At 38.3% G+C, this 12917-nt stretch overlaps 1 protein-coding gene across 4 annotated transcripts; it reads left to right on the top strand.

The window, feature by feature from the left end:
- Window positions 1-358: 358 nt before the first annotated feature.
- On the top strand, window positions 359-12436 carry si:dkey-56f14.7 (engulfment and cell motility protein 1). 4 transcript variants are annotated; one of them, XM_046846214.1, is made up of 9 exons: window positions 359-629; window positions 1222-1250; window positions 2495-2543; window positions 3247-3372; window positions 7295-7407; window positions 7555-7662; window positions 8234-8316; window positions 10264-10341; window positions 10908-12436. In XM_046846214.1, the coding sequence occupies exons 4-9, from the start codon at window positions 3335-3337 to the stop codon at window positions 11118-11120; spliced, it is 633 nt and encodes a 210-aa protein (XP_046702170.1). In that variant the 5' UTR covers window positions 359-629; window positions 1222-1250; window positions 2495-2543; window positions 3247-3334; the 3' UTR covers window positions 11121-12436. The 4 variants fall into 4 exon arrangements, with proteins under 4 accessions (XP_046702170.1, XP_046702169.1, XP_046702168.1 ...); XM_046846213.1 differs by lacking the exon at window positions 1222-1250; XM_046846212.1 differs by lacking the exon at window positions 2495-2543.
- Window positions 12437-12917: the final 481 nt, after the last annotated feature.

The raw sequence follows: 12917 nt of genomic DNA, 5'->3' as shown, positions 1-12917 counted from the left end.
AGTTGGCTTCTTGTGCCCTGCGTATATTTGTGTGCATGTGTTTTTATTTCCATATTGATGTGCTTTCATAGGATTCTATGTGTCAGCATGGATTTCTTGTTTCGTGTGTAAAATGCATTTGTGGGCATATTGTGTGCACGTGTGTATATGCGCTTTTCTCCATCACTATGAACTTACCTACAAAATCAAATCACTGCCCTTTCGTTCCATTCCTTCTTCTTTCTTCCCTTCCCCCATCCCTCCATCTATTCCCCACATTCTCCTTTTGTGCACTGCCCATGTGACTACCTTTTGGTGTTCATTGGTCGGTGGTGCGAAGACACTGAGTCACCCGTCCAATCCTCACTATCCTACAGCTCATATAAACATAAGCAAAAGCTGCATGCTTATGAATTAGAACTGTGTCTGTATGCCAGGGAGGAGCAACCCTCTCTCTTACTTTTGAAACAGTCATTGTCTATTGCAATTTTATTTATTTTCCTCACACTCATCCATGCTGTGACTAGCATTCAATCCCTTTGCATATTTTTCTCCAATTCCCAGTACATGTGTGTGTGCTTGCGTGTGTGTGTGTGTATGTATGTGGGGCTGCAGTGCTGGAGCAGAAAACATGGTTGTAACATTGGCACGTAAGTATGATTTTAATAATGTATGCTTTTCTTTTGATGCATTGCTCAATGCATTTGACTAGTCCCAGATGCCATGTCAGGTATATATGCTTAAATATGGTATTTGATCTGGACCAGGGAAATACATTTTTTTCCTTCTAATTGCATCATTTATACTAGACATTTGTGAATATTGATCTAATGTAAGACATATGACTCTTAAAAAACACTGTATTTTTAATTTCTGCTTTTGTGCTGCAAAAAAAAACAATAATTACTGTATATATGTAATGTATAGCCCATGTCTACAAGTGTAATATATTGGTGGATTGCCTAGCTATTACCAGGCATGATCTGTTTTAATATGATTCTCTTGTTTACACATCATGATCAGACTTGGTCAGAATTTGTATTCGCTTCTTTTGGTCGAAAAAAAATACATTATTCATGATATTTATTTGAAATTTGATTGTATACAGAAGTACAGATAAACTATGAGCATAATACTTGTTGAAATATATACTTTTATGACCTTCACCCTTTTTTCTCTCTTCTCTGTATGCATATAGAATTAAGTTGAGAGTAAAATGCTTCTTGTATACGTGTGTTTTAGGCTGCAGATCAAATCAAGGTTTAATTTCAGTAAGTTTGACATATAGACACTATATAATTTATCACACACCTCTATAATGTGAGAAAGCAAAAAAATAAATAAATGGTGTGACACATTGCTGGAAGAATTCCAGCGACATCCACCTCATGTGTAACTGAGAATCGATTAATAGAGCACATTCCTTCATTTGGGAAAATTTAACACTGGGGAATAGTGATCATGTGCAAATACTGATGAAACTGAGATAGAAAAATCCAATACAGACCAGAAGTCAGCATTATAGCATGTACAGTGTCAGTATTTAATTGTTTTTATTTGCTTGTAAACACTGAAGATGTGATGATATTAAATTAAATGTTTTATATATATATATATATATATATATATATATATATATATATATATATATATATATATATATATATATATATATAATGTATTAAATAATTAAATATTAATTAATTATAAAAATAATTTTTATATATATTATATATACTTAAATATATAATTTTTATAAGCTTTCCTATCCACATAATACTACTACTGAATTATATGACTTAATATTAACATATACATTTTAATGTTATTACCATTATAATGTTAAATACTTCTCAGCTCATGTTTCCTGGTTTGATGCTCAGGTAGAGACCACTGATGATGATGATGATGATGATGATGATGATGATGATGATGATGATGATGATGATGATGATTGACATTAACAGCTTTTCCAGAGTAACTTGTGATGATCTCATATATAAAGCTGATCAGTTAAAGGTTAAGGGCCTTGCTCCTGGGGCCCAGCAATGTTAGTATGGTGCTGAAAAATGAACTTCTCATACAAAGTCTTAATATTAATCATGAGCTGCTACATCCTTTATTAATGTTCTCTTGAAAAAGGCATTTCAGCCATAGTCACTCCCCGATTACCTTTGCAAAACAGCAAGAAGGGCTTAAATTGTTTACTGTTAACGTCCACTCTTTTTTTGAAAGGTTCCTGAACAGCACAATTAACAAAGTTGATAAAACAAAGAAGGTAACCCAGCCATTATGGTTGCACAAGCCAGTGCACTCTTAGTGCCGGTCCCAAGCCCGGATAAATGGGGAGGGCTGCGTTAGGAAGGGCATCCAGCATAAAACATGTGCCAAATTGAATATGCAGATCACAAATAAGAATTATTATGAGATATTATTATGAATATTATTATTTTGTTAATTATTATTTAATGATTACAGTTTGGAAATAAATCCACCTAAAATGCTTTTGTTCTAGCTAACAGTGATGGATGAAGTACACAAACCACATAGTAGAGATACAGTAGGTAAAATATGCTCCCTTTAAACTTACACTTGAGTACTTAAGTATCGAAAGTGCTATGATTTATTATATCTCTAATGTTCCTATTATCATTTTTGTCACAAGACTCTATGTTTAATCAACTCAGTTTATGTGAAAAGACTCTAATGTTACTCCTAACGCACCAATCTATTGATATGAATAATATTGAGTTAAACTGATTAATCTCTATTAAAATAATCATGAGCTCAAAACCTACTAAAAAAAATGAGATGTCAGGAGTTTTTTTTATCATTTATTCCTCTCAAAATGTTCTGCTTGCTATTGAACTGATGCTGAACTGTATGTTAGTGTAAGTAGACACCAACAAGTGCCAATCAAAACAAGTTCAAAACAGAGCCCACCCTCTACCCTGATTGGTGGATTGTTGCGTGTTTGACCAAGCAAGTTTTCATCCACTTAAATAAAAGGGAAAAACCTTTTATCACAAATATGTAGTTGAGTAAAAAGTAAGATATTTGAATTTGAAATGTAAGTGAAGTTAATGTAAAAGCGAATGGAAATACTTCAGTAAAGTACAGATGCGTGAAAAAGCTACTTAAGTACAGTAACGAATTACATTTACTTTGTTACTGTCCACCACTGCTAGCTAATAATTAGAAACATTATTACACAATTAAATATATATAAAATATTTTTATGTGCTTGACCGAAATGTCTTTTTTCAGATGGTGAAGTTCCTGAATACACGAGTCAGATTTGAAGCTGTCCTCACCATACACTGATATATACTGAAGCATATACTGAAGGTCAAAAATGATGAACCGGGATGAATTCAAATCACGCACAATGCAGTAAGCACCCATCAGTTCAAAGGTCTTTGCTTGTCTGTCGTTCAAACTATGTTGTGTGTACATTTGGGAGGGGGGATTAAGAAAGTCTGTATTTTTATTTTCTTCTCGAGGCTGAGATATTAAATATGAGTTAAATCATTTTCTTAAACTTTATAGCACCGTTTTAAAACCGCCTTCAGTCAGCGTAATGTAATAAGTATAACATAATTAGAATTTCTAAGACACAATGAAAAAGAATAAATAGAGTGTGTATATACTAATTAAAATTGGAGTGAACACAAGCATGAGGTAGATAATACACTGAAATAATGCACATCTGAATCTTTTGCCAATTAATGTTATAAATATGCTATATAAATGTTATAAATGTTTTTAAAATTCCGCATTAACCCGAAAATGGGTAAATATATGACTCTATAACATATGGATTAATGGCTGTTAGCTACACTATACAGACAAAAGTATTGGGAGACCTGACTTTTCCAGACATATTTGGTTTTTCTCCAAGCTGTTATCAAAAAGTTAAAGGTTCACAAAGGCAGTTCCATAAAAATGTGATTTACAAAGGTTTGACTGGAAGATATTAGGTGGCCCGATAGATATATATATATAAGTGGAATATTAGGCAGGATGCATGTACGGTGTATACAGTGTATAAAAACACATAAATACAGAATATGTGAAATATTAGTGCAGCTCTATCTAGGCAAAATATGTGTGTGGATATAATGAGGGTATATACATTTACAATATGCAATACAAAACTGTACAGAATTTATACAGAGTGTTTATACAGTGTTCTAGTGGTGTAGTGTAGAGTTCAGTAGGGTGATGCTGAACCTGCTGATTTTAGTGCGTATGATCCTTATTGATGAAAGGAGGTTGAACAGTTTGTGACTGGGATGGGATGAACTGCTGTGGTGAAAGTGCTCAGTGGCAGGTAGTTTGGTACCAGTGATCCGTTGGATGGTTTTGACCACCCTTTGCTTTACGTTCACACACAGTGAAGCCTCCATGCATGCGGTGATGGAATCCTAAAAAAAATGGTTAGAATTCCTGTAGACAGATGAGCTTTCTTTGGACTCTTTAAGAAGAACAGGTGTTGTTGTGCCTTATTATACAGTGCTGAAGTGTTCTGGTGCCAGGATAGAGCCTCAGAGATGTGAACTCCCCAGAACTTAAAGCTAGAGACCGTCTCTACATCAGTTCTATTGATGTAGACTGGGGAGTGTCCACTGCTATAAGATTTTAGAAAGTCCACAATGTGCTCTTTAGTCTTTATGGCATTGAGGGTCAGGTTGTTGGTGGCACACCATGGTTCCGATCTCCTCCCCGTAAGCCGATTCATCATCGTTGCTGATATGGCCGACCACAATGGTGTTATCTGCATACTTGATGAAGATGTTGGAGTTATGCAGAGGAGCACAGTCGTGTGAAAAGGAAGTCGAGTAATGGGCTCAAAATACAGCCCTGTGGGATGCCAGTGTTCAGAATGAGGGTTGAGGATACCTAATTGCCCAACTGAGGTCTGTTGGTGAGAAAGTCGAGGATCCATCTGCATATTGAGGTGCAGATACCCTGTACTGAGCTTAGTGATCAGTACAGTGGGGATGACTGTATTGAATGAAAAAGTAAAGTCAATGAACAGCATTCTGATGTGGTTGTTTTTATCCAGGTGTGTGAGGGCTGAATGAAGAACTGTGGGAACTGCATTCTCTGTCGACCTGTTGGGGCGATACGGCAAACCGGTGTATGTCCAGTATAGGTGGTAGGCCCACAGCGAGGTGATTCAGAACCAGTTTCTTAAAGCACTTTATAAAAATAGGGGTGAGCGCAACCGGGTGAAAATCATTCCGGCATTCTCCAGCTGTATGCTTATGCACTGGTATGATAGTTGTAGTCTTTAGGCATGTGGCAAACATGACTTGGGCCAGTGACAGCTTGAAAATGTCAGTGAAGACCTGCGCCAGTTGACCAACACATGCTCTGAGAACATCCCGGTATGCGGTCCGGACCAGCTGCCTTGCGTGCCTCCACTCTGCTTAATGCTGAATTGACATCTGTTGTGGAAAGTGATAGTGGACTGTGAGCAGTAGAAGTGTCAGCAATTGAGGTGCAATGTCCTATGCCAGGCAAAATGCTTCCAGCCAGACCGTGAATCCTTTTCACATAATGAAATAAATATATGGCAAATGCTATTTTCTAATAAAATTAAATTTATATCAGGCACATCACGGTCAGCTCAGTAGAGACACCACGGGTCACTACCACAGTTATTATGCTCACTGTTGCTACAATTAGATGCGCAGTTGCGTGTGCAGTTGCAACAGCAGAAAGCAACACGCAAACAGATGAAACTTCCAGTAAGTGAAAAACAATGGCATTCTTAAAAATTAGGACAGTTGATGCTGAAAACCTTTTTGAGATGCTCCCATCTTTAAGTTCAACTTAGTTCAGCGTAACTGACGATTTTATTTAATTTTCATTTAAGGTCATTTACATTTTTATGGACTTAAAGGACCTGTACATATGAACAGATAAAGGGTTTTTTGCACTTTCAAATTTTTCCAACACTAGCATTAAACATTAATGCCAGTGGCCACTGGGACATGTTAAGGGAGGCTGCAACCAACGGTGATTCCATCAACTTGGAGGAGTACACGTCATCAGTGACCAGCTACATCAGCAAATGCGTCGATGACGTAACCATCTCCAAGACCATCACTACACACTCCAACCAGAAGCCGTGGATGACCGCAAAAGTTTGTGCACTGCTGAAACAAAGAGACTCTGCCTTTAGAGCAGGGAACAAGGCGGCCTTAAGAACAGCAAGGGCCAAACTGTCCCGTGCCATCAGAGAGGCGAAGAAAATCCACGACCACTTCCAGGACAGCGGAGACACCGGCACATGTGGCAGGGCATCCAGGCGATCACGAACTAAAAGACAACATCACCTGCTTGTGACCGTGACGCCTCCCTCCCAGATGCGCTGAATAACTTCTATGCCCGGAAGATCACCCCCCTCCAAGTGACCAGGTGCTCTGTCTAACCACAGCTGAAGTAAAGAAAACTCTATGTTAACCCACAAAAGTCTGCTGGACCAGACAACTTTCCTGGCAGAGTGCTCAGGGAATGTGCAGAACAGCTAGCGGATCTCCAACATCTCACATCTTACTAGAAAAGTGGAGGTTACTATAGCAGCAAATGGGGACTATGTACAGTAAATACAGTAAACAGTATATCAATATACAGTCACCATCCACTTTATTAGGAGCACCTGTAGATGCACATTTATGCAGTATTTAAATTGGCAAATGTGGCTGCAGGACTGTTCACAATAATTATACAGATCAAGTGCTTTTTTTTAATGTTCAGATCAATCATCAGAATGGGAAAAGTGTGATCATAGTGACTTAGTGAGCATAAAGTGGTGTAAAAAAACTAAAAACATTAATTGAGTGTATGTTTTTGGGGCAAAAATCGGTGTCCCTGTTCATCTTTGACCTCTCTTATCAATAAGGCTGAAGTCAGAGGTCAATAGCCAGACTGATTTGGCGACACAGGTCATCCAATGCCTCTTTACAGACGAGGTGAATAAAAATGCATTTCAGAGCACACAATACGTTGGATATTATAAAGGGTGGGCTAAAACAACAGAAGATCATATCAAGTGCCAGTGGTGTCAGACAAAAACAAGAATTTGAGGCTTTTTTTAAATATTTTTCTAATATCTTTTTCTAATATTCGGTGCACCTGTGCCCACGGTAGCCTCAGGTTCCTGTTCTTGGAATGCAGGAGTTAAACATTACACACTGAATTCATAAATTATGTTGAACAAAAGGTTTCCTAAATGTTTTGCATGCTCACTGTTTGTGTGTTTTCATATTTCTGTAATAACACATCTGTTTTGGCTACATCTTAGGGAACTTCGTGAGAGGCTCCAGCCAGAGGTGTCAGAGCTGATCAAGCAGCAGAGGTTAAACCGGCTATGTGAGGGCGCCTGCTTCAGGAAGATCAGCGCTCGCCGCAGGCAAGGTGAGCCACGTTTCTCTTTAACCATACTCCAGCACACTTTCTCACATCCTGATATATAAGGTTTGGCCAAAAAAAATTGCCATGTTGCCAAAGACAAATATACTGATATAATACAATATATTACATCTTTCTTTATCTCTATTTCAGATAAGTTTATATATTGTCGACTGTCTCCGAATCACAAAGTACTACACTATGGGGATGTGGAGGATTTGTCACAGGGACAAATCCCTCATGAATCGCTACAAGAGAAATGTGAGCCTCTTTGGTGTACTTCTTTAAGGAATAACTTATTTGTTTTGTTTTATCTAATCAAATTTCCATGCAAATGGCCTGCAATGTAAGAATAAAAAGCAATCAAAGGCTGTACACTAAGTCTTACCTTTCATACGTTCATTTAAAAGTGTGAATACACTGTACATACCGAATGATACACAAACGAACTGTAAATCCTTTCAGAATAACAGTTTTAAGTGTATTCTCCGTGCACTATTTTAGATAAGGATATACAAACAGCCTTTATTTGTCACATATACATTACAACACAGTGAAATTCTTTCTTCGTATATCCCAGCTTGCTTGGAAGCTGAGGTCAGAGCGCAGGGTCAGCTATGATAAAGCGCCCCTGGAGCAGAGAGTGTTAAGGGCCTTTCTCAAGGGCCCAAGAGTGGCAGCTTTCGAGCCCCTGTATCGCCAAGCTGCCACTCTTGGGCCCTTGAGTGTACCCTTAAGTGTACCACAACCAACAACAAGGACAGTACGCTTAGTTTTATTTTTGTCTGAGAGCGTGTACTAACAGAATCTTCCTCCTCATGTCCATCAACAGTAACAGTAGAAGATATCAAGACATTGATAACTGGAAAGGATTGTCCTCACGTGAAGGAGAAAGGAGCACTAAAGCAAAATAAGGTACGCTATCACAATGAAAAGTCCTCGCATTTAAGGAGGAGATGCTGTAATGAATGATGCCGGATTGTAAGAGTTGAATGGTGCAAGAAAAATGTGGCATACTTGAAGACATTTCAACAACATTCTGTGTAAAAGCCTGGGTATATGGTATTCTTATGCACTTATTTCATCTTCAGCGTTTCTTGTTATAAAGTCGTTACTGACTTTGCGAGTGATTCCTATTTATTAACGGGAGAATAAAGAAAATTTGCATTACAAAAACGTTTTAAAATCTGTCAGGAATTTTTAGTACAATTTGGCCCTCAAAAGCCCCTACATGTATACTGTTTGTATATATATTTTTCAGTGTGGTTAAGCTAACATCGAGCAAAATATACCCAAATGAGATTTGCTTCAACCTTAACTGTGTTCTGATTGGATTTCTTTTAATATTTATAGAATATTCAGTAAAATCTCCAAAAGCATTTCCAAACATCTGTATGAAAATATATATGAGGCCTGAAGTCACTTAAAGGTGAGTGAACACAGAGTGGTGGTGAAATCTGGAGAAAGTGTACAGTATGGCCACTTCCTAAAAGGGTACTCATTCAAGTAAGCTCTATAAGGCACACTTGAATCACAATAGAAGTTGATCGTGTGGTTACATCCTCCACCCAGTGGGCTAACCCCAACCTAGAAAAAAGAGCCTCCATATGCTACTTTTTATGTTGCAGAGTCCAAATGGTTTCTGTCCGGTCCAGTTATTACAATGGGATATATATCTCGCACAGCAAGGGACTTTTTGCAAACTCACCTTTACTAAAAGCTGAAAGGTCAACAGACTAATTCAGCTAAACAAAAATCCACAGTCACCATAGAGTCACCAGGATACGTGCGAATTAAAGACCACCAGTGCATGCTCCCCAGTTCTTTAAGCTGAAATTATTGCTATAAATAAGGCAGATTTTAAAGACATCATATTCAAGTCAGCTTCACACTGAGGTAAATAAATAAATGCCTTTAAAGGACTCCAGCACAAGATTCAGATCTCAAATTCGGCTACTGGCTTCTAAAGATACCATCGATGATTTTGCAGTGTGGTGTGACAGCTTCCTTATACACCTTTAGGTTGTAAAGGAAATTTTTGCTTTTTATTAGTTCTGGAAAAAAGAAAAACTTTCTAAGTATCATACAATGCACAGAATCCAGCCAAACAATATTTGGAAAATAAATTACACTAAATGTAATCGCCAGACCTTGAAATTACCTTGGAATTTGGAAATTCAGTGCCAGGGACAAGAATGAGAATGGGACAAAAGTATTTGGAAGAGTACATGTTGCTCCAAAGGCAAAGCTGCCAGGGTATTCGAGTAACTAGCAAGAGAAGAGTGGCTGCGAGAGCTTAGCCTTGAATAAGGCCTTGTGCTGGCCATCTTCGGGTAAAAAGTGAAACTTTGTGCCTTAGTGGCTACATTATTTACAACTAAACTGTCATTGCTGGGGCCTTGAGCAAGGCCCTTAACCCTTAACTGCTCAGTTGCCAGGACAATCTGGATAAGGGCATCTGCCAAGTCCATCTGGATAAAGGCATCTGCTAAATACCATAAATGTAAAGATAAACTTACATTATCCACACTTGTAAAGATAAAAAAAGATTAGCAATGCAAAATACTTAAGGTTATTAAGCACCACAGAGGCTAGTAATGTTCTCACCAAGGTAACAAAGTAACAAAATGAGGCTATCCGAAGTTTTAAACCTGTAACTCTGTGATCTGTGATCCATTACCCTCAGAAGTTAATTTGCTGTCCCAGAAAAGTGGCTTTGGAGGACAAGTGTAATAGTGACAGAGCTACCATCTGGCATTATGCTGTCCCTTCAGAGAAAGTGCTAATAAGCACAACGGGGAACGATTAGGGGTTAGAGACAGAGACCTAATGTGAATTCATTATTACTTTTCTGCTCTGTAGGAGGTGCCTGAGCTGGCGTTCTCCATTTTGTATGAATCTGATGAATATTTGAACTTCATTGCTCCAGACAAGTATGAGGTAACAACTTTTATTCACACAGTTTTATCACACTAAATGATTGTGGACATATGGCCATCTCACCCATATGTGGATCTTCCCGAAACTGTTGCCACAAATTCGGAAATGTGCTTTATATATCTTGATATATTCTAGTATTACAATTTCCCTTTACTGGATAATGCCCCTGTGCATAAAGTACGGTCAAGGAAGGTTGGTGTGGAAGATCTAGAATGATCTCTACTCTAACTGCAATCCTAGTGAAGCCCATTGGAATGATCTGGAACCACCAACACCATTACCTGATCTCAGTAATGTATTCGTGCATGAGCACAAATAACTACAGCCAATGTCAGAAATCTAGTGAAAAACCTTCCAAAAGAATTTGAGGTTAATATAACAGCAAATGGAGGACTAAATCTGGAATAAGGTGTTGATCACATATGTGTGTTATGCTCCTGTGTCCAGATATATAACACATAACTTTCCAATTAGTTTTACTGTAAAGAATATCTAAGGTTTGAAAGTAAGTTGATGTCGCATATAGGCTTTTCCTCATTTCTGGCAATCTGTTTACTGCTCATCAGTACTGCATCTGGACAGATGGCTTGAATGCTCTATTGGGAAAAGAGATGACAAGTGAACTCACCAAGTCAGATATGGACACACTGGTTACCATGGAGATAAAGCTCCGCCTCCTAGACCTTGAGAATGTCCAGATTCCTGACGTTCCACCCCCTATTCCCAAAGAACCCAAAGATTATGACTTTGTTTATGATTACAGCCAACAGCATGCTTGAGAGGCACTGCATCACAACTGGATCACACTGCATCATAGCTGTCAGACTGTAATATATTTACCCATGATTATCACATGACCTACAGGACAAAAATGTAAATTGATATTTTAATCAAAACGTCTGGATGACACTTTGTTTGGGCCACAAACATTGATTCACAAGCCTTCTCATACTGACTGTCCTGCTTTTCAGTGCTGTTTGTAATAATGTTTCATTAATTCTCCCCCCTTTTAAGGGCTGTAACAATACATTATCAGCCTCAGTAATGTTTGTTAGATGTGCCCTCTAGGGGCCAAGGGTAAAAAAACCAACTATAACAATACATTTTATAAAGCAGGAAATGCCAGATGTAGCTAGTTTCTAAGCTAAAGCAATAAAAAAAAGCGAATTAAAAATATTTATGGTATTTTTACGCTTTATTGTACAATTGGAGTTTATTCAACCAATCCCTTATAAATATTAATCTATTATACAGGGGGGAGATCCCAAAGGTGATTTGCCATCAGCTTTGTGTTCTGATTGGACAATTGTTTAGTATTTTTTGTAAAATTTGGCCTTCAATTTTTTTTCAAAACATCTGTACAGATATACATAAGAAGCCTGAAGTCACAGAAAAGTGAGTAAAAACAGAATGGTGGTCAAATCTGGAGAAAGAGTACTTTATGTCACAATTGAAGTTGGCCAGGGGGTTACATGCACCACCTAATAGACCAACCCTGTGGTTGGTTTCTGTCTGGTCCACTTCTTACCATGGGGAACATACCTGGCACCTGGAATATCTGCTCTACTATACACAATACACTTCTTTTTTTGTGCTGTGGCCACTTGTGTACACGTATGCGACACGACTTCAGGGTCAGAGCACCATGTTGAGTGTTTTAAAAATTGTACTGAAATGCAGGGTGAGACATAAGTTATAATTGCCAATAAAATTTATTAGCATTGAAGAAAGTACCAATTTCTCATATTTTTTCAATGAATCATTTTATAATACTTTGGTGTTTGTGTGAAGTTTCTGGCACATGGATTTCTTCTGGGATGTGTATGAGTACATGGTGCTTTGTGATGGATTTATGCTATGTTCAGAGTGTCTTCCTGAACAGTGGTAACCTCTACTACAAACCTGACCGGTAAAGTATAAAACACATGTTGAAACACCGTGTTGAATAAAATACATACATATTAATATCTACTAGATTAGCTATTACTCATGTATAGTGTCTACAATATCCTTGACTATTCATACACAACTGAGTCGTCGTCTTCTTTCTTCTTCTCCCATTAGGGGTCACCACAACGGATCAGCCGTCTCCATACCCCCCTGTCCTCTACATCTGCCTCTTTCAACCCAACCACCTGCATGTCTTCCCTCACCACATCCATAAACCTCCTCTTTGGCCTTCCTGTTTTCCTCCTTCCTGGTGACTCCATCCTCAGCATTCTCCTACCGATATACCCCATGTCCCTCCTCTGCACACGTCCAAACCATCTCAATCTCGCCTCCCTCACCTTGTCTCCAAAATGTCCTACAAGCGCTGTCCCTCTAATAAACTCATTTCTGATCCTATCCATCGTCGTCACTTCCAATGAAAACCACAACATCTTCAGCTCTGCTACCTCCAGCCCCACCTCCTGTCTTTTACTCAATGCCACTGTCTTTAAACCATACATTACAGGTCTCACCACAGTCCTATAAACTTTCCCTTTCACTCTTGCAGATACCCTACTATCACAAATCACTCCTGCTATTACTCTTTTTCACCCACTCCACCCTGCCTGCACTCTTTTCTTCACTTC

Source organism: Silurus meridionalis, chromosome 4 (assembly GCF_014805685.1).
Source record: "Silurus meridionalis isolate SWU-2019-XX chromosome 4, ASM1480568v1, whole genome shotgun sequence".
In the NCBI taxonomy this organism is placed as follows: domain Eukaryota; kingdom Metazoa; phylum Chordata; class Actinopteri; order Siluriformes; family Siluridae; genus Silurus; species Silurus meridionalis.
Note: the sequence above shows the minus strand (reverse complement) of the source record. Positions and strands in the feature narration are given on the sequence as shown.

Excerpts from the sequence above, each read along its gene's own strand:
- si:dkey-56f14.7 (XM_046846213.1), top strand. The coding sequence starts at position 3,335 with ATGATGAACCGGGATGAATTCAAATCACGCACAATGCA. Across the intron at positions 7,408-7,554 it reads CAGCGCTCGCCGCAGGCAAG|ATAAGTTTATATATTGTCGA; the intron begins GTGAGCCACGTT and ends TCTCTATTTCAG. Across the intron at positions 8,317-10,263 it reads GAGCACTAAAGCAAAATAAG|GAGGTGCCTGAGCTGGCGTT; the intron begins GTACGCTATCAC and ends TCTGCTCTGTAG.